We start from the raw sequence: 21,694 nt of genomic DNA, 5'->3' as shown, positions 1-21,694 counted from the left end.
ACAAGTAAATAGCTTATCTAAATGATTTGCAACTAATGTAGCTAATAATGAGGGTCAGAGTTGATGGATTGCTGAAGCAGTAAGAGCAATGTAAATGTCAGCGGTGTGTCACTATATGAACATGCGCTCAGCTTCAGACAGTAAAAGTATCTCTTCCGTGGAGATCGTTACAGTGTTACAGTCCGTCTCCATGACAGCCACAACACAACACAACAGTCCGCCGCGACGGGCTCGAGACAAAGCTGTGCACCGGTACCGTTACCGTTAACTGTCGTCGTGTAAAGATGTCGAGCTCTCAGGCTGCAGGCGTTATCAGAAACATCATCCGAGAGATCGCGCAGACGTGTTTGAGCAGAGGACACACTCTGTCCGAGACGCTCATCGCCTTCATGGTGAGGGACTGGGACTCGGGGAACGGTACTTTAATCAACACATCAGCCGCTGAATGTTTACATGTGTGTCCAGGTCAAAGCTGTTGTTCTGGACCCCAGGAATCATTTTAACGTGGACAGGACTCTGACGAAGCAAGATGTGCAGAAACTCATAGAGGTAACTGCTCTGTTCGGTTTTCAGTAGTTCAGTTAGGACATTCAAGTAATTTATATGAACTTGCCTTAGAAACAAACATCACTGTGTCCATCTTGAGACAAAACAAAGGCACTGATATATTTTAAGATCAATCAGTGCAAGTTTTTATTCCATTGAAAGCTCAGACTTACAATGTAAGTCTGTTCCCAGACTTACATTTTAGTCTGGGAACAGGTTTAACCCTTATGCGTTGTTTGGGACGTTTTCGTCCACTAGGGGGTACAGTGGAGTCTTAATTTGGCCACAACTTACTCTGTGTTTCAGCAAATGGAATGATTTTGGTGACAAATCTTATTTTGACACAGATTTGGGGAAAATGCTTTGAAAATAAAGAAAAAAACCTCAACGATAAACTGTGGGCAAATTCACTTCCCTTTCGTTATGTTTGTGGATGAAAACATCCACTAAAGTAAACTGCTGTAAAAAAAAAAAAAAAACTCCTGGAAATTTTTAAATTTTTTTCTTTTTTTTTGCATAAATCTATTAATCAACATCAGTCCTGAACAAAAATACTAAATGGTTAAAAAAAATCCAAGATTTTAACTCTTTAATTACCAAGTTCATACATTATGTCACTGATTTGCAGAATTTTTTTTTTTATTTTCAATATAAAAAGTGATTGTGGACTGGATATTTTTCTCACCTTTTATCACAGTCTTGAGCATGTCAAAGATTAGTAGCAACATTGGCTTTGATGCATTGTTAGTTTTTGTGCAGCATTAGATTAAAAAAAATGTGTCCCTCATTTACTGTTCGTGGCTGTTTTTGCCCCATTGACTTCTATTGTAATGACATTTTTCGTTTGCAAAGCCATGACGCCATATAATTATGCATTCTTGATTTTTGGTGGTTTTCCCTGTTGGGAAGAGGTAAATGTTGTTATATGGGACCATTAACCCTTTAGATAGGCCTGTGCAAAAAAAAAAAAGCTTAGTTTCTGGCTTGTATGGAGTTATATGGAGTATAACAACAAATTGTAGTGTGTGTTAGAGCTGTAATCAGGCCTTAAAAGTTAGGCCCGACAGGACCCGAGCCCGACAGATTTCAGCCCGAGCCTGACAAGTACATTTTGATTGACAGCTTTTTAAAAGCCCGAACCCATTTACAGCCCGACATTATTCAAATGTTTGCAAGCACACAGCTCTTTTGCCTTTTGTCAAGAATGAGTCATTTAAACATGTTTTAACAATGTATTCATGACTAACATAGGCTATAGGCCACATGGAAGTCAGAGCAAAGAAATAAGTCCTCTGTAATATCGTAACATCTCAGCACTCTAAATAGGCCTAGGCTCATTTAGCCTATAAATAGGCCAACGCACCAATAAAAATGATTATTTCTATACAAATTAAATTGAGATAAATACTAAATTAAGATGGGTATTTGGAAATAATGAAATTAAGATATAGGCTCTGCCGGATTTGCTTTGCCACTAGCAGCTGGGCCCGGTTGCATGAAACTCCTTAAATGAGGGTTTCCCTGAGGGAGAAAAAATATCCCTAAGGTAAGGGATTTCATTAAGAGCGCTGCAAGAAAGCTCTTAACTGTCACCCTTACCTAAGTGTTTATACTAAGAGTTTCACAGTAGTTTCTGACAACATACGGCAAAGATCACCGCGGTTGCTATAGTGACTACCTCTAACAGTAAACAGAACATAACGAAGCACAAAGCCAAACCCCTGCTAAAATCACACTTGTATTAATATATTTGTGCTATGGAGAGTACAAACATAACAGAAAACAAACAAACGTAAACCAAACCGGACAGAGGACGGAAAGGCAGTTATTGTTTTCGTAAGCGGTTATAATAATAATACTTTTCAGCCTTTCATCAACCATTCATCGTCTCCAAGGGATTATTCAGTTAACACTAAATCAGCCATCATATTTTGAGTTTAAGTTGACTTAAGGGTGCTGTTTTGGTCCCTTAAATTTATTAAGGTGAAATGGTCACTAAGGACTTTGTAGCAACGCTTAAGGGAACACTTAGATAATTAAGGGGAAAAACGTAATAACAGCCTTAAGTTCCTTAAGGAAACCCTTCGGGTTTTTTCTTGCAACTCACATTTCACTAAGGGTACCCTTAACCTTATATCTAAGTGATTTCTTAGCTTAAGGAATTTCATGCAACCGGGCACTGATATTTAATAAAAGAAATAAATAGGCTAATCTGTCTACATTATGCATTTAAGACTCAATATTTAGTTATTGATATTAGTTATTAATATTAGTTATTGAATTCTTGGTCATCACCATGGAGTGTCGGTAAGAACACGGAGACAGGAATTCCAGTTTGGTTACTTGAATATCCATCAAGTTTGCTGGTTACATTGGTATGTTGGCATTGGTCTATACAAACTTGTGCATGGTCATATGGATATAGGCATGAGTGTGTGTTTGTGGTCTAAACAAAGGAAAGGAGAAATAAAATTACATAAATTAAGTGATTTAGAACAAACAGGATAACATTATCAAATGTAAATAATCAGTTTAGCATATAAACTTATAGAATGTAAACCTTAGAAGCTAAGCAGCACATGTAAACATAGGTAGATATACATTAAATGTAAATTTGAAACATTAACCACACTTCTGAACTAATTAGCATTTGAATTAGGTGGACATATTACACAATCACAATAATAAGTTGAATATGATGATTCTACGTATAGATATTTGGTCTACAGGGCTTATGTTTACATAAACAATCGATTGTGCAGGGCCACGGGTCTTCCGCGCAGTCGTCTAATCTTATACATAAACATCTCAACAATTGATCTTAATCAGCGTTAACAACACTATCCAAGATAAACAAACACTTACTTTTGGTCATTAACGTACACGACTTTGACAGGAATCAGGAGAAAACAACACAAACCATTTCTTTCTGACCAAGCAAAACAAAGCTTAAAGGTTCTATTTTAACATTCATCCGACAACACAGTGATTAGATTGGCTGTCCTGTCCATAGACAGTAAAAGAAATGGACACAGCGACCCCATTGGAACTCAATTGAAGCCCATTTTTAGCGTTTTTTAGCACTTCCGTTTCTGACGCGCAGACTCAAACGAAGCTTGACGACGTCAGCAACCTGTCTGCCAGATGTAAATCTTCTAGTAGCTGTGCGTGAAAACTGCCATCGTTAATCTTGCAGAGACGGCGAGCTTGAGCGGGGACTTCTTTGTCGTGAGTGAGCAGGAGTAAGTATTCTGATTAATTATTTTGTATAGTATTTTAAAATGTAACGCCAGTACGCCATATTAAGTTAATTGCCTGCGAGCTTCTCCTCCTGTCTGTACGGTAATGCGACAGAGAGACGAGTGGTTATGACGCAATCGTTAGCCTATTTTTACAAAAACTGTTTGTATGGGGCCATAATGTAACATAGAAGGTAATGGAGCCCTTTATACATTGTTGTGTATCTTTAGAAATAAATAATGGACAAACGGAGTCTTTAAACGCCTCAGATGTAAAGTTATTCGCTGTCAAAGTCATTGGGAGTCAATGGGAACGCTAACGCAAGTTAAGTTCTGCTACAAGATTGCGGCACCCGGCCGACTTCAACTTCCGGTCGAATTCCTTGCCGCCTGGTCCTGTCGCGTGATCAGTGCATGATAACTACGGTGGCCTGGATGCTTGTTAACCTGGATACCCATGAGTGTCCAGCAGATGGTGCAGTTGACTTTCCTTTTCTACAGTTATAATTTGAAAAACCTTTATCCACAGAGATTAGGCTAGGCCTGCATGTTTTTGTGGAGGAAAATGATTGAATCCACTGTAGATGGCTTCAGCGCGTTCCTGCGCTTACTGATGTTGCATCCAGCAATATAACCCACTGGCTCATTATACTCATTATAAACATGGTCAAAACTTTTCCACACCTCAGACTTTGCTTTAGTTGCTGGTGCAACCAAAACGTAATCGCCAGAGGCAAGCCTCCGTTTCACCTACTCAGCATCCATTTTTGCATCTTTCTCGTGCTAATCGAAACACATCACATGACCGCTCATTTACCTCGCAAACCGGAGCGCAAGCCCGAGCCCATGTAAAATTATATAAATTAAACCCAAACCCGACCGAACTCGTCTGGTCCTATCGTATCCCCTCGGGTTCGGGGTAAAGATCTTCAGCTCTAGTGTGTGTGTGTGAGAGACGTAGAGAGAGAGAGTAAGAGAGACCTTTGTGCACTTACCTTGATGTGTCTGAGAAAATCAAAATATACACCTCAGCTCTCAGAACTACATGGAGTAAACAAAAAGAAAATAAGTGTGTTTATGCACCTGGTGCCTTTTGATGGTGAGGAGTACAGACTAAACAAGAACAACTGGATTTAAACACTTGCATGTCATACTGCTGGTCATTTGATGACCATCATGAGAAAGGGCTTGAAATGTTTGAGCAGCTTGAACCCTCCAGCGAGCTGCAGGATGTATTGTCTTTTCCCTCTGACACCACAGACTCAGGAGTCAGATACTGATTTTGTTGTGGCACCCTCATCATCCTCCCCAGCTTCCACTGAAGGTGAAGAGGATTCAGAGGATCCTGTATCAGGGTGGATTGGGAGAAACGGTAAAGTGTTGTTTTCCACCAACGTGGAGACAACTCACTTCCTTCAACCTGCCAGAGGCGTGACTCCAGGGACGACATGTTATGCCATCGCAAGGGTCCAGAAGTGTGTGTCTGTGTATGTATGTGTGAGAGTGAAAGAGAGACCTTTGTGCACTTATCTTGATGCGTCTGAGAAAATCAAAATATGCACCTCAGCTCTCAGAACTACATGGAGTAAACAAAAACAAAGTAAGTGTACATATGCACCTGCTGCCTTTTGATGGTGAGAAGTACAGACGGCCATTGTATAAAATAAAATGTATTTTCTTGATGGTAAAGCCAGTTTAAAACTTTCAGTTTTTTTCTGTATAAAAATCTACTTTGCATCAGATTAATGAACATTATTTATTTTGAACCAAAATGCAACAACAACTTCAAATAAACTGCAGCTCGCTGGAGGAGTCAGGCTGTCACAGTGTCTGGTTCGTGTATCCCTGGGTGTCCACTAGAGGTCTCACTTCCCCATATCGTCAACCCACTTCAGGAACTGCATTTCGCACAAGCCTTTGTCTGGACTCATCACTGTTAATTGCACACAGCGGTTCCCACTTACATTGTTTGCTTCTGCCTATCAATACCCTGGTTCTTTCTGTCTTTGTTATGGAGTCTTTGTTTAATGTCACCCTGTTATTTTGTGTTCCCTGGCTTATGTTCGTGTTTCTTGTTTTGGACTGCTTACCTGGATTTTGACCTTTGCCTTGCTGGATTTATGATTCTGATTATGATTACCCTATTAAACACTGCGTTTGGATCTACCTGTTTGTGTGCGTTCCGTGACAGAAGGACTCCATCATGCCTAGATCCAGCGGTGTGGGATTTAGAATCCGTTCCCCAGCCACCAAGGAGGAGCGGAGGGGGAAACACCTGAATTTAACCACCCTTCGTCAAAGGTAGTGTGAGGTGGGTGGTCTGGCTCAATGGTTTTTGACCATGGCAGTAGGGCTGGAGTATAACGATGCAGCATTGAAGGACTTGTTTAACCACTGCCTTGATGACCCTTTGCCTCAATGGAAGATGACGGGGCTTGAAATCCTGGACTTTTGGGGCTTCACCAGATACCTACACCATCGTAGTCAACAAAATACACCAGCCACACCTGTGTCTCCAGACAAGATGGCCACCAGCCCAGTGCCACTGTAAAAGAGATGGCCGCCAGCCCAGCGCCATTGCACAAGATGGCAGCCACAGTTGATCTTCCAGAGTCAAGTCAGGTCCTCGTTGATCTTTCAGAGTCAAGTCAGGTCCCTGTTGACTTTACAGAGTAAAGTCAGGTCCCTGTTGATCAGGTCTCTGTTGATTTTCCAGAGTTTAGTCAAGTCACCGTTGACCGTCCACAGTCAGGTCAAGTCACCATTAACACTCATGAGTCAAGTAAAACCAGTTAAACTTCATGAATCAAGTCAGGTCACTGTTGATCTCCATGTAAAAAGGCAAGTCACAGTTGATCTTTATGAGCCCAGTCAAATCACTACCATTCTTCCAGAACTTCATCATGTCTCAGTAGATCTTCCAGAGCTTTGTCATACCACAACAGATCATCCAGAGCCTTGTCACGTCTCAGCTAAACTTCCAGAGCCTCGTTGCATCCTGTCTGTTACACCCAGCAATGTTCTCTCAGCCTGTTGTATTGCTGTCAAGGAGACTGTTACTGCTGCAGAACCTTCGGAGGTGTCAGTAGTATGCATCCATGAACTTTCATCGTGTCCTGTCACTGCTATGGAGGGCCCCTATGAACTCATTGCCTGTCCTGTCATGGCCATGGAAGCCATCTGCCATCTCATCACGGCCACGGAGTTCGCCATTAACCTGTTCATGTTCTCTGTTTCAGTTTTACCTGACCAGACTTGCTCTCCTGTGCCATCAACTCCACTGTGGTGGTCCTCTGCTCTACCCTGGTGGGCTTCTGTCCCGTCTGCTCGACTGTGGTGGTCCTCTGCTTCAGTTCCACCTGCTCCACCCTGGATTACTGCTCTGTTAGCACTGCCCTGGCCCTCTGAACTAATCAGGCCTGGCCCCCTGGACTGTCTGATCCACCCTGGCTACCTGCTAAGCCATCACTTTCTGTCCCTGTTCCCCTCCATGGACCTGTGCCCCCCATCCCTCCCCCGATCCTCCACCATTCCTCCTCCCTCCTGGAGTCTTTAGTTTGTTTTTGTTGTTTTTTTTCAGAGGAGCAGCTGGAAGCTGCTCCTTAGAGGGGGGGGGGGGTGTATCCCTGGGTGTCCACTAGAGGTCTCACTTCCCCATATCGACACCCCTCTTCAGGAACTGCATTTCGCACAAGCCTTTGTCTGGACTCATCACTGTTAATTGCACACAGCGGTTCCCACTTACATTGTTTGCACCTGCCTATTTATACTCTGGTTGTTTCTGTTTTTTTTTATGGAATCCTTGTTTAATGTCACCCTGTTATTTTGTGTTCCCTGGCTTATGTTCATGTTTCTTGTTTTGGACTGCTTACCTGGATTTTGACCTTTTATGATTCTGGATTACCCTATTAAACACTGTGTTTGGATCTACCTGTTTGTGTGCGTTCCGTGACACAGGCTGCATATTCATTTCTAAAGTCATGTTCAATTAAATTCAAGTTTATTTGTATAGCGCTTTTTACAATACAAATAGTTACAAAGCAACTTTACAGAAAATTATGTTTCTACAATATTTAGTAATAGCTTAAAAGTGATGACTGTCAGTTTGTGCACGTTTGACAGGATTTGTAGAAAAAATTATACAAGTTGTAGTCAGCCAGACGATGAACATTATTAATATTATGAATTAATAATTGTTATATCATGCAGTCACATGTGTAGCAATATTTGTTAGTTCTGTTGTTGATTCAGGGTTAGCATCATCTAAGGTCCTCTGAGGGTCAGCATCATCTCTTCTCAGGTGTTCTGGATCCAGACTGGAGCTAAATAGAGACATCATTAGCATAGCTGCTGTTCCAACAAAGTAAACTAATTAATTAGTTTAACCCAAGGTAAAGAATAAGAATGCACATTTGATCAGATGCAACTACACTCACAATTTACAATATTCGAATGCTTGGCGAAGATATTCATTTTTTATCTAGATTTAAACAAAGAGAGCGTGTCTGAACCCCGAACATTATCAGGAAGGCAATTCCAGAGTTTGGGAGCCAAATGTTAAAAAGCTCTACCTCCTTTAGTGGACTTTGCTATCCTAGCAAATGTTGCTTGCTGCTCTTCTCACCTTCAAATGACCAGCAGGATGGCATGCAAGTGTTACTATCCACATACCTTGTTCTTGTTTAGTCTGTACTTCTCACCATTAAAAGGCATCAGGTGCATAAACACACTTACTTTGTTTTTGTTTACTCCATGTAGTTCTGAGAGCTGAGGTGTATATTTTGATTTTCTCAGACACATCAACGTCTCTCTCACACACACTCTCTCTCTCTCTCACACACACACACACACACACACTATAATTTGCTGTTATACTCCATATAACTCCATATACATAAGCTTTTTCTTAGCACAGGCCTGTCTAAAGGGTTAATGGTCCCACCTAGTGATCAACCATAAAAATGACAAATTTTACCTCTTCCCAACAAGGAAAACCACCAACCATCAGGAATGCATGATTATATAGTGTCATGTTTTTGCAATCATAAAATGTTCTTATAAAAGAAGTCAATTGGGCAAAAACAGCCACGAACAGGAAATTATAAAAATAATAATAATCTAATGCTGCACAAAAACTAACAATGCATCAAAGCCAATGTTGTTACTAATCTTTGACACACACACACATATATATATATATATATATATATATATATATATATATATATATATATATATATATACTCAAACATAACATTTTGTTAACTTTAGTGACATCTGATAGTATAAAAATATAACAGAAATCAATGGCCACTATATGGCTGTAGTACTCGATGGCTGCAGATACAGTAGACTGAAATGTTGTAACCTATTTAACCTCTTAAGTTTTAGATTTCATCACTAGTTCAAATTGTACAATTTAAAAATATACAAAAAATCCACAAATAAACTAGTAGATGACAGAGTATTTTTCAAATGTCAATAACTCTTAAAAAGGAAAAATGTATTTACAGTAAGCCTAAAAAATGACATGTTTAGTTTGGAAGCAGCAACAAATCGTGCAGCAGGACTTTGATCTGACTTTGAAGAATGTTTGTGTGGACTGTGGCTGACTGGCAAAAAAAAAAAAAAAAAAAAAAAAAAACCTCAAAAAATAATAAACCAGCTGTGTGTTATAGGCTCATAAAAAAAAAAAAAAAAAAATGATTTTGCCCAAATTTGTCCAGAAGGACACTTGAAGGATTAAAAGTTTCAAAGTCTTGCCAGACCTCTGTAAAAGATGACTGTGTGTCTTCAGCTGTGTGTGGACAGACTGATGGACCAGACCAGTCCCACTCTGAACACCATTAAGATGCAGGTTTACTTCGACATGAACTACACATCTCGACGTAAGTGTAAGAACAAACAGATGATCTAGATCTCCTCCAGCAATCCTTGAGTGTGTGTGACTGGCTGTCTGTGTGTCAGGTGAGTTTCTGGAGGTTCAGCAGAAGGTCCTGCGCTCCCGTTTGCTGTCGCTGAGCAGAGAGATCACAGACTCTCGAGCAAAGACCAGAGAGGACCTCAAGAACCTGTACGGCAAAATAGTCAGCTATGTTATCCAGCGCTCCAACCTGGGCTCGGCCACAGACATCAGCACCGTGAGAGAAACCACAGGTACTGCACTGATTCACTGACTCTGGAGACTCCTGAATATACACATGCAGTACTGTTCAAACACTGGAGGGCAGATTCAGAAAAGAAATCATTTTTTATTCTGCATGGGTAGATTAAAATTATTAAAAAATGACATTTATAATGTTGAAAAGAAAACTGTGTTCAACATTGATAATAATCAGAAATGTTTCTTGAGCAGTAAATCATCATATTTTCATGATTTCTGAAGATCATGTGACACTGAAGACTGGAGTAATGATGCTGAAAATACAGCTGCACATCACAGCAGTAAGAAGAGTCAGAAGTAGGGCTGTGCGATTTTCCGCAGCCCTGACCTCCTGCAGTATGTTATCTGAACCAATCAGGATGCAGCGCACCTCAGTGGAGCGCGAGAACAGAGCAGACTGGGCATATGCCTAACTCCAGGTTCACACACTCTGTCTGGGATGCGCAGCCTTTTTTTTCGAGCCATGTTAACGGATCAGAACGTTCACACTGCGCACAGTAAAAAGACGAGAACAGAAAAGGTTATAAATAGAAAGGTGTGAAAAGATTTAATATCTTGCGCTTGAGCGCAAAGAGAGTTGTGAGTGCACAGGACACAGGTTGAATGAGAGGAGACACGTTGTAAGGCAGCGTGTATCTGAGCCTTATACAGTCTATGATCTGAGCACGTGCATCTGGTTTTGTTAACAGAGCAAAGGAAATCTGCGTGCATCTGCGTCTCGTTGCTGCTTCTGAACCGCGTACACATAACTGACGGAGTACATGTGAACCTTGGCCAATAAATACATTGGGCAAAACATATAACACCTGAGGCACCTCTACAGTGAGCTCTATGACCAATGCATGGCAAAAAAAAAAAATCCCTGAACGTGATAGGTCTTTTTTTGTCCATATCGCACAGCCCTCAGAAGTGATAATTTCTCATGCAGAATAACACAGTTATTATTCATTCATTATAGTGCTTGGTGCTTGGATTGAACGAGCTCTTTCTCATCAATAAATGCAGAGAAACTGATGATGTACACGCATACTCTCCAGTCATGGGAGCCAATCACCACAAAACATATGTCATATTTCATGATGCTTATTTCGAAAACATATAAAAATCTGCCAACAATTTATTTAAAGCCTTTATGCAACATAAAATGAGAAATTATAATGCATTTAATAACCATTCATAATGATTTTACATAAGGGCTATAAGTGTTACCCTAAATATTTGATGAAAATTTTGACCAGTAGTATATATGTACATACTGTATATCTAAATCTGGTTGCACTTTATTTTACAGTCCTGTTCCTCATGTACATACTATGTACTAATTATAGTAATTACAATAACTAATCAGATTTAATGCATAATACTTGCTCAGCTGACTCATAAATGCATTATCCATTGCCAAGTGAGCAGTGAATACTCAGTAATTGATCTTGTGTGATGAGGCTGTGTTCATGGCACCAGGTGTCAGTACAGGATGACTGCATGTTGTGTGTTGCAGCGGCTCTGCAGAGCGTCTTTCCTCAGGCTCAGCTGGCGAGCTTCATGTCTCTGCTGAAACAAGACAAAGAGCAGCAGCTGAGCGAGCTCACTCTGATCGTCAGTGGCATACGTCTCTTTAATAAGGACAGCAGGAAAGGAGGAGAGGGCATCCAGAACCGTACGTGAGTCTCGCTGATTTCACTTCTCCTGACCTCATACTGTCAGTACTCACTTCTCCATGCGTCTCCTGCAGTGCCAGTCATTCTGAATGAGATGCTGCCAGCCGCGGCCGCAGATATAGATAGTGAACTGGTGGGATGTGAGCGCTTGGCCTGGCAGTACACGGCCCTGCTGGAGAGGATCTGTGAGCGCACCGAGTGTCCCGTCCACCCCGACCTGCTCAAACAGGCTCTATACAACACACGCCAGCACGAGGCCTTCCTCAGACTCATACTGGTGGGTTTCACTGTTAGAGACAGTCTCATCAAGTCTCTGCTGGCTGACAGACAGACAGGGCATTAGCTCTTAACCACACTGTCTGCTGTCTGTCTGAAAGGGCTCATATGATGTCATTTCAAGTGTGTCTTTGGACTGTTAGCAGCTGTTTGTGAATATATAAGATCCATAAAGTTGCAAAGACTAAAGTCTCAAACCCAAAGAGAGATTCTTTATAAAAGTCAAGTCCAACATTTGCATAAAACTGCCCAAATGTTTATGCAGAGAAAGAAGATGTAACTTGTGTTTCCAAATAAGGTGAGGGGTGTTATGTTTCCATCACACGCTTGAGGCATTCAGCCAATCACAACGCACTGGATAGCTGGCCAATCACAGCACACCTCACTTTTCAGACCGATGAGCTTTTAAAAAATCAACACGTTTCAGAAAGGCGGGGCATAGAGGAAAAACAATAATGTACATTATGTTATTTTATATAAACTGCATAAACACTTAAATTAGTCTAATATAAGCTATCATACAATTTGATATTCAGCAGATCTACAGCCTAAGGGAAACATCAGTTCTTAGTTCAAACACACATTTGTAAAAGGTGCATATGATGCTTAATATATCAATTAATAAGACTAAGTTTGATACTGTACGTGTCTCCTGTTTAAAAAAGAGTCCTGATGCACTCTGGGACTGAAGTGAGTTGATGAGAAAGAGCAGTTTGAATCAGAGGATCTTGATGAATGAATAGTGAATAGTGAAGGCTGAAGCCTGGTGCAAGGTTAGGGTGGTTTTTAAGACTCTTAGCTCAGCATCTTCTCCTGGGATTCCTGAATCTAGAAGAAGCGCCTGATCTGGTGATCAGTGATGTATACAGGGGGATGATGTCACACCCTCAGGATCTGAGTGAGCCAATGAGGAATGGTGCCTTTTGGAGGGAAGTTTTACAATCTTTTGTGACTAGTGTGGTGTCTTACGTATGAAATTAGATTGGGGGCTTCAAGAGAACAAGCTTTAAGATTCTTATAAAACTAATACATATGTTGTCTTTTTTCAAAAAAGTTACAGCGCAGTAGGCTTGTTAGGGAAAAGGAGGATAGATTCTAATACTGTAGAATGCAATGCTCTTAAAATCATCAAAATGTGCGTTATACAGATATATAGTGTAAAATAGTCCATTTGTGATTGAACTGAATGTAAATATAAGTATATTCATATTCAACATTTCTCTCAACTTGGCTGATTGTTACAGAAGTATTTGGGCTGTAGCTACAGTATACGTACCTAAGGAAGTACTGCATGATACGAGGTAACTACATGGGTTAGGTTCGGGGTTAGTATCTAGTTATTACCTTATTGTAATTCATATAATTAGTACATAGTATGCACATGCCGGACAGTACTGTAAAATTCAGTGATTACCAATATTTCAAGAATATATAGCCTTTGATTCAGTACTGCAATGCCTCAGAATGCTGCATTGGCACAGGAACAGCTGTAATATCTGATGGTAGCTGGTTTACATGGTTTCTAGCTGGTGGAAACTTGTGGAAACTAACCCATCAAGTTGGTTAGGGCTGGTTAAAGCAGCCAGGTTTCATAAACCAGATTGTGGAAAATGTGATTGTGATTGCGTCATGCTCTAACCCCTCTGACCTGCTTTTCTCCAGTGTTTCCAGCACTTTTTCATGTGGGAGATGGTGAAAATTACGGGAATATGAAGTTGATGTATGATGAATATATGATATATATGATGCTGATGTGATTTGGCGTTCATGTTTCATCAGGCGGACATTATCCAGAGTGCAAAGGAAGTGATGCATTTACAGTCTGATCTAAAGACTCAAATGACGCTCCTGAAAGACACCGTGCACACCAAGACCACAGTGCCCACATCACAAGTGTTTGTGAGTGATTTCTGTAATGCTGTTGTCCATCTGTTTGTCCTGAGTGTTTATTGATAGTTCACCATTTTAATTCATTTTTATTGTGAATTTCAAAGCATCTTTACAAAGAACAAGATAAAGATATTAAAATAAAAGTGAAGACTCATTCATATGAGGGAGAAATAGTGTAGTAATGGGGTTGAATGTTCATTGTATAATTGATCTGTAAACTATGGAAACTTGTTCCTGGCATGGAAAAAAAACATTTTTTTAAGTTAACTGTGACTTTTTATCTAAAAATTCTGAGTTCTGAGACCATTCTCTTTTTTTTCTCAGAATAGCGAGATATAAATAAACTCTGAATTGGAACGTAAAATCGCATAACGTAGAAAAATTCCAACAGTCTACTAAATCCATAAATCCAACATGAATACACTGGAGATCAAAAGCACAACCTTAAACAATAACAACCTTAAAGAGAGACTCCACCCTAAAAGTCATTTTCTGTTTTTTCATTAATCACTTCCCCCCATGTCGTTCCAAACCCGTAAAAGCTCTGTTCATCTTCGGAAGACAATTTAAGATACAGTATTTTGGATGAAAACCTGGAGGCTTGTGTCTGTCCCATAGACTGCCGAGTAAATAACAGTGTCTAGATCCAGAAAAGGTTTGAAAAGTCATCGTCAGAATACTCCATCTGCCATCAGATGTGTAATCTGGGTTATATGAAGCGACAGGAACATTTTTTGTAAGTGAAGAAAACAAAAATAACAACTTTATTCAATAATTCCTTTGTCAACGGTCTCCTTGTCAGGACAGATAAGGACCCAAGAGCGGATGAGGCTGATAAAGGTAGTTTTATTAACAGAAGGAAGGCGAAGGCCTAAAAAAACATAACTCAGCTCCAGAAAAATGGCTCAGTCTTTAGCTTCCAACTGCACAGCGTACAGGCTCATGTGCTCAACCTCTGTAAGCGAGGTGCAGACAGGGCTGAGAACGGCAGGGAGCAACGGGGGCAAAAACAGGTAAAAGTAAAAAAGGACAGATCATACCTGAGTCCTGACACTCCTCTGTGGAACTCCATATCACTGTGCTGCATGTGCTCTTCTGTGTCCTCTACGTCTATTTAGCTTTGATATGAAATAAAACAGCACATCTTTGTGTTGCATTACCTGTAAAAGCTAAGAATATTCAGGGGGGGGGGGGGGTTTAAGTGTTTAATGACAAAAATTTCATTTTGGTGTGGAGTAACCCTTTAACAAAGAACTGAAATACAAGAGGAACCTAAATACACAGTGATAACCACCTGAGTGGAACAGAAGTGAGGAAAATAATAAATTATCATAGCAATTAAAGATCTACCAGGAACAGAGAACAGAAGAAACAAAGGTTAGCAAACTAAAGGTCTTTGAAAATAAAACCAAAACTGTTACATGGAAGATAAAAAAGGTCACATTTAGCTTTTTATTTTCTTTATTCCAAACAGGCTTCCACAGTGAACAGATATTTAGTGTCCTCTAAGCTTTTCCAGTTATTTTACATGGAGCAAATCATTGAATTCTAAAAATATTGTAACTGAAAGTTGGATAAGAAAAATAATTTAAAGTGATTTTGTTTTTGTGAAATGTGCTTGATAATTGTGCTTGTGCATTTAATGAAAGGCATTCAGAACTTTCTATACACTATATATTAATATAATATTCCACTGCTGTGTGGTCGGGTGTCTATATATTGGTTCTTTTGCAACCACTTTGAGCACATTAGCATATAATTTGTGCAAATTAGAGTCAGAACAGTCTGTTTGAATAAGTAGTAATCCTGGTCTGTCACAGAAAGTGTCAGTTTTTACAGCAGTGCCACTCTTGTGATCGCATGTAGATTTAAAAGCGTCGCTCTTCTTGTCAGCCTCATTTCACAGCAGTGGCTTCGCTCTGGACGGGACTGGAAGACGAGATGCTGCTACTGAGCATGCTCACTAATGTGGCGTCCGGTCTGAGAGCGTTCCTATCAGCACAGTCTCTGCTGAGCCCAGATCAGCTGGAGCTGCTGATGCATGGACTGCAGGTGCAAACAGATGCGGACAGATGCTCTGTGACAGCAGGTGCGACACGAAACCAGACAGAAACACCTGTTCAGCATTCACTACAGATCACACAAGTGCAAGCCGCCTGCTGGTATTAAAAAGTGTAAAATTAGTGATGAAAAGGCATGGACAAAGCTATTGTTGCATAATTCCTTATTGCATATGCAGTTGTATTTAATAAAGAGTATATGAATGAATCACAAATTCACGAACTGCATTAGTTATTATGGAAATGAGCTGCACCTGTGTTCTTTGATCTGCTCATTTCCAGTCCCATCAGCACATTAATGGGATTTCAGCCTCACGTTAATTTGTGCGGTTCAGTAAATCTTCAGTGTTTCAGTGTCAGATGAAATAATGTGTGTTTGTTTCAGAAGAGCGTGTTGTTGAGTCGGATATGAGTTGCTGTGAATGGTGTTTTCCTGAGAGCACAGCTCACTTTGAGGACGTGGCGCTGCAGTATAAGGGCTTCTGTGGCTTCACCCTTGTGAAGAACAATGGTCTTTTACTGCCAGGTACAAACTGTGAAACTGTGTGCATTGCATTTGATATTTGTTTTCTTGATAAGACATATTAGTGTCTCTTCTCAGGCAATCCAAAGATCGGCGTCCTAAAGCACAAGGAGAAACACTACGCTTTCAGCTCCAGGAGCGCTGCGTACGAGTTTGCCTCTAAAGCAGATGAGTTTATTGCTGCTGTGGTGGAGATGGCGAAGAGACAGCCGGAGCTCATCCAGCTGCTGCAGCTGCATCAGGAGTTCGCCAGTGTGACGCCCTACTCGGAGGTAGAATCTGCCGCAGGGCAATGAAAGAGCCCGTCTCCAACAAAAAACAACCATATAGATCGTTTCTGCAAGCACCTTATTACAACCTATATTTATGTTAAGTTAAATGCCCTCTAGTGGGTGTAAAAATAATGACAGTATCGTGTTGCGTCTGTCGTCATGAAATAACATATAACGCCATTACCAATCAAAATGTGCGTTTATTTAAATGTAATGTGTGGACTGAGATGTGTGCAAAATTGTGATTTATAGATCATATACATTTTATGAGAACACGCGTTCTCTGGCATCAAACCCATTATCACATGATTGCATACCGTCGTATAACGCATTTTCAAAGCATATTCTGTCATGACAACTCTCGGAGTGACTGGCATGGTAATGTACATGACTATGTTAATTAGGGGAGTAACAGTACACAGACACCATATGTCCCTTGGCTTTGACGTCTTGGTTTGGTATGATTTCAGTACAGCAGGAGGAAAAAAATTAACATAAATTGGTTCACTGAACAAATTGCTCTATCTTTAAATAAATTAAATTACAATAAAATGTTCTTAGGGATACAGTCTCCTCTGTGCTTCTCCACTTCACTCAAGCTGCCTACGCTCTTCTGTGTCAGCCGCGCCACAAGGATGTGCTGTTTCTATGTGTATTTATGCTTTGATTTGAAAGAAAACAGTGCATCCTTGTGGCGCGGCTGACACAGAAGAGCACACGCAGCACGGTGATATGGAGTGACACAGAAGAGACTGTTGACAAAGTAAAGTATTCTTGTCACTTCATAATGTTACGGTTGAACCACTGATGGCAGATGGAGTATTCTTACAACGTCTTTCATACTAAAATTCTTGTTTCACAGTGGCTGACATTATTTGTTTAGAAAAAAGATTTATTTAAGCATACATTAAATAATTAAGACTTCACTAACAAGTTAAGTAGGACATAATGCCTATAGCCTAGTCTAATATTTTACATAATGCTGTTCATTAAACTTAATTTCTCTAGCAAATAATGAGCTGTTAAAACACAGAATGAGCGTTTACATGAGGGGTGAGATGTTCATTCATGTATAATTCACTTTAAAACTACCGTATTTTCCAGACTATAAGTCACACTTTTTTTCATAGTTTGGCTGCTCCTGCGACTTATAGTCAGGTGCAACTTATTTAGCAAAATTAATTTGACATGAACCGAGAGAAATTATCCAAGAGTTCACATTACCGTCTCTATGCTGCTCAGTGCTCCTGTAATCTACACTGAACACATAGAGCGCCCTCTCGTGGCTGGAGACGGTAATGTTTTCTCTTGGTTCTAAATAAATGCGACTTATAGTCCAGTGTGACTTAAATTTATTTTTTTCCTCGTCATGACGTATTTTTGGACTGATGCGACTTATAGTCTGAAAAATACGGTAGTAAAGATGAAGGAATGATCGCGCTCTGTGCTGCTGTCAGAACTGAAGAGTTTATACAGCAATCCGTTGCCCCATGTCAAAGAGCGCCAAAACTGCATTTATTGTCTGAATTTCCTGGGGGAATAAAATGTGAAAAATTTGTTTAGTACATGTGCACGTAACGAACTGAAGGACCTGGAATACGTGTACCATTACACCCCTAATGTTAATGTATTTGGTCTTGGAGGAATAGATCTGCTACACTACTGCTGCAGAGCGAGTACTAGCTATGGCTGATACATCTACAACACGCTGCTGTGAGCATGGAGTAAATACTGCTGCTGCACATGTAACATATGAATAACCCCCATGTCATACATGATCATCCCAGAGCAGATCTTTACAGGTGGAGCTGGGGAAGGTGGAGGGTTTCTGAAGTGCATTGCTACAGCAAGCTTTAGCTAATTTGAATATATTATTTGAATGTTGAGCAGCGAGCTGATTGGCTACCGATACAGGAGAGAACCAATCAGCTGTGCCATGTAATGATGTCATTATATCAGATTGAGTTAGACCTATCAGAGTGCGTGATCTAGAGTTTCATGCCAGAACTTTGTATTTGAGTTCCAGTTTCCAGAAATGCCTTTAATCAGAATCTAGAGAATTCTCCAACCCTCGACCAGAGTTTAGTGTTGGTCTCAGCCTCGGAGCAAGGTCTTATGTCAACTCATTGAGAGTGTCAACTCTTTCTTCACGACCAGGAAAGCCATACTCTGTTCCACTTTGAGAGCGCAGAACAGTCCGTCTTGACTGCACTTATTTCGCTCCTCCCCTCCCTGCAGGTGCCTACTCTCACCTACATTTCAGGCGAGGCGCATCTCAAACAAGCCTGAGGTTATGTTTAAATAGACTGCAGCAATTAATATTTTTGTTTAGTTTAAAATCGTGGGGAGGTCGTGATCTCAATTTGAGACAAAATAATAATAGTACAATAAAAGTACAAGAAATGCAACTGTGTTTGATTTAAAGGTGCAATCTAGAAGCACAAGCAGCTGATGTAGAAACTCACGCAGTACTGCTTATGTCTCAGATGCAGTCAGGAGAGAAGCTGCTGGTGAAAACCATCTCTAAAAGTGATGCCAGCATGCAGACAGAGATACACCCTCTGGAGACCAACATTGTGAAGTCCTATGAGTGGAACGAGTGGGAGCTCAGAAGAAAAGCCATTAAACTGGTGAGAGGCGTTCACACATATGGTCTCAGTCAAGACAAGCTTTACAGAATTTAACCCTGTCAGGAACTCTCTTTCTCAGGCCAATCTGCGAAATAAAGTCACCCGCTCAATGCAGACGCACTCGAGTCACATGAGACGAGACAACAGCACACAGACCTTCCTCCCTAAAGACGCCGTCAGCCAGACCAAGCGGGACGGAGAGAGTAACGTTCCCAAACCACAGGTGTACCTGTCAGGCCTGAGAGGAGGAACAAACATGATAAAGCTGGATCTGACCAGAGCTGTTGATGAGTGAATGTGTCAATCTGCTTCAGGACACGCCTCCGTAATAACAGCTGCGTCTCAGGCTCTTCAGACGTCTTTGGTGAACACAGGACGAGATCTTTATATCTCAAATATTTCTCACTATTGCTTCTGTGTTGATAGAAGGTTATTTTTTCCATTTAACAATTAATCCCTGCTAACCTCTTCCTACACCCATAATCCTGGTGTCTGTTCAGATGTAGCCTCTTCACTGTGTGAAATGTGCTATGAAACATTCTTCTAATCAAACAGTAAAGAGAATATGAGTGTAATGCAATGAGAAAGACTCGTTCATCATTTTGACTGCCTGCACTGGCAATGAAAAGATTACTGGTTTGATTCAAAATGTTTGTATTCATTTTTAATACATTTATAAAATTACTACATTAATACATTATTAGTTATTAGCAGCATTCAGAAATATAAAAATAGCTAATTTGATGTCACTAATAGAACATCTGAAAATCATCTGACTCGATTTTGGTGAAAATCATACCAATGATTGATGAGGAGTTTTCAACATAAATCAAAATGGCGGACAGGAAGTACAGCTTACTCTGGTATATTTGGCATCTATGTTGTTGTCATACCCCACTGAATATTGTGAGACCAGTTTCATTGCAATAGGCTAATGCAATAAAAAGTTATTAGCATTTTATAAATGTAATTATAAATAGTTAATGAACGGTTTATTACTCTCGACCAATAGGTGGCACTATTACCAAATTGATTCGGCATGGTCAGTGTGAGGTGACAATGACATACAAAGTTTAGTGTAAATATGTCAAAGCTTTGTAGAGATACTGTCTCAGAATCATTTTGGCACCTTGCCTAAAATTTTTAACGGTGCTGTATGAAAACGGTTTTGTCAATCGACACGACATGCATAACTTTTTGTCAGCACTGTCTGAAGTTGATCTGACTTGATTTTGGTGAAAATCGGATCAACAGTTGAGGAGTAGTTAGAAATAGTACGTTTTTAATTTAAATATTTAAATCAAAATCGAGGACAGGCAGTTCAGATTTCCTAAACAAATTGGTATGTCTGGGAATATTTTAAGACCAGTTTCATAGCCTAATGCAATCAAAAGTAATTAGCATTTTTGTAAATTTCATAAAGGTTAATGAATGGTTTATTACTCTTGGCCAATAGGTGGCACTGTAACCAAATTGATGTGCGTGTTCAGTATGAGATGGCAATGTCACATGCAAAGTTTGGTGTAAATATCTTAAATTATTGCAGTGATACAGCCCTCAGATGCAGTTTGGCATCTTTCCAGCAAATTCGTTCATGCGCTAAACGAAAACCATATCATGTATCAGCATGAAATCCTTAACTTTTTGTGAAAGTTTAGATGAGTGGTGGCGCTAGAGAATTTGAGTTAGAGACTTCAGATTATTTTCTTTTCTCAATGTCCTCTGTCAGTGTGCTAATTTCACAACTTTCTCGCAAGCGGTTCTATGGGCTGCCATAGATTTGCGGCAGAAGAAAAAAATCATGCTAACGAATAAAATAGTTGCCTAAACACTTGTTTGAAGATAATCAGAGCCAAATTTGGTGAAAATCAGACCAACAATCTAGGAGGAGTTCGAAAAAGTAGGTTGTCAACATGAATTAAAATGGTGGACAGGAAGTTCAGCCAATATTGGTAATGGTATCTGTGTTCTCGTCATGATCTAAGGAATCTATCAATATCAGTACAATTCCAATAGGTTAATGTAAGCAAAAGTTATTAGCATTATAAGTTTGTTACACCTTGACCCTTAACTTTTTGAGTACCATTAGGGTATGGAGCCAAATATTTGTGTAATTAGTTTCGGAACGATATACGAATATGTTCATAAAATACAGCATTTTAGAACAAAATTCAAAATGCCTGATGCGCAAAATGGCTAACATGGTAAAACTGGTTAATCATTCCATTCGGCATGATGCACCGAATCTAAAGAGAATTTTGGACAAAGCATTCAGAAGTTATAAGCAAAAATATGCATTTTTCATATCTCCTGTCCACTATGGGACACAGCGCTGAAACACTGCAGGTCATCTCAGGTCATGGTTATTATAACACACATTAAGTTTGGTCTCAATAAGCCAAACCGTTGTGGAGATATAGCCTCACGTCCACTTTTG

General features: G+C 40.0%; 1 protein-coding gene across 2 annotated transcripts; it reads left to right on the top strand.

Annotated features, from left to right (window-relative positions):
* The first annotated feature begins 100 nt into the window (after positions 1–100).
* On the top strand, positions 101–19,832 carry cfap206 (cilia and flagella associated protein 206). Of its 2 annotated transcripts, none has more exons than XM_052585791.1 (12): positions 101–392; positions 466–549; positions 9,583–9,673; positions 9,753–9,941; positions 11,447–11,605; positions 11,681–11,883; positions 13,662–13,781; positions 15,666–15,861; positions 16,221–16,358; positions 16,434–16,627; positions 19,114–19,257; positions 19,337–19,832. In XM_052585791.1, the coding sequence occupies exons 1-12, from the start codon at positions 285–287 to the stop codon at positions 19,550–19,552; spliced, it is 1,842 nt and encodes a 613-aa protein (XP_052441751.1). In that variant the 5' UTR covers positions 101–284; the 3' UTR covers positions 19,553–19,832. The 2 variants fall into 2 exon arrangements, with proteins under 2 accessions (XP_052441751.1, XP_052441750.1); XM_052585790.1 differs by having other exon boundaries at positions 104–392; positions 16,218–16,358.
* The last annotated feature ends 1,862 nt before the right edge of the window (positions 19,833–21,694 follow it).

Source organism: Carassius gibelio, chromosome B20, assembly GCF_023724105.1.
Source record: "Carassius gibelio isolate Cgi1373 ecotype wild population from Czech Republic chromosome B20, carGib1.2-hapl.c, whole genome shotgun sequence".
NCBI classification, from domain to species: domain Eukaryota; kingdom Metazoa; phylum Chordata; class Actinopteri; order Cypriniformes; family Cyprinidae; genus Carassius; species Carassius gibelio.
The sequence above is the reverse complement of the archived record's forward strand: the minus strand, read 5'-3'. Positions and strand labels throughout refer to the sequence as shown.

Excerpts from the sequence above, each read along its gene's own strand:
- cfap206 (XM_052585790.1), top strand. The coding sequence starts at position 285 with ATGTCGAGCTCTCAGGCTGCAGGCGTTATCAGAAACATCATCCGAGAG. Across the intron at positions 550-9,582 it reads ATGTGCAGAAACTCATAGAG|CTGTGTGTGGACAGACTGAT; the intron begins GTAACTGCTCTG and ends GTGTGTCTTCAG. Across the intron at positions 19,258-19,336 it reads GAAGAAAAGCCATTAAACTG|GCCAATCTGCGAAATAAAGT; the intron begins GTGAGAGGCGTT and ends TCTCTTTCTCAG.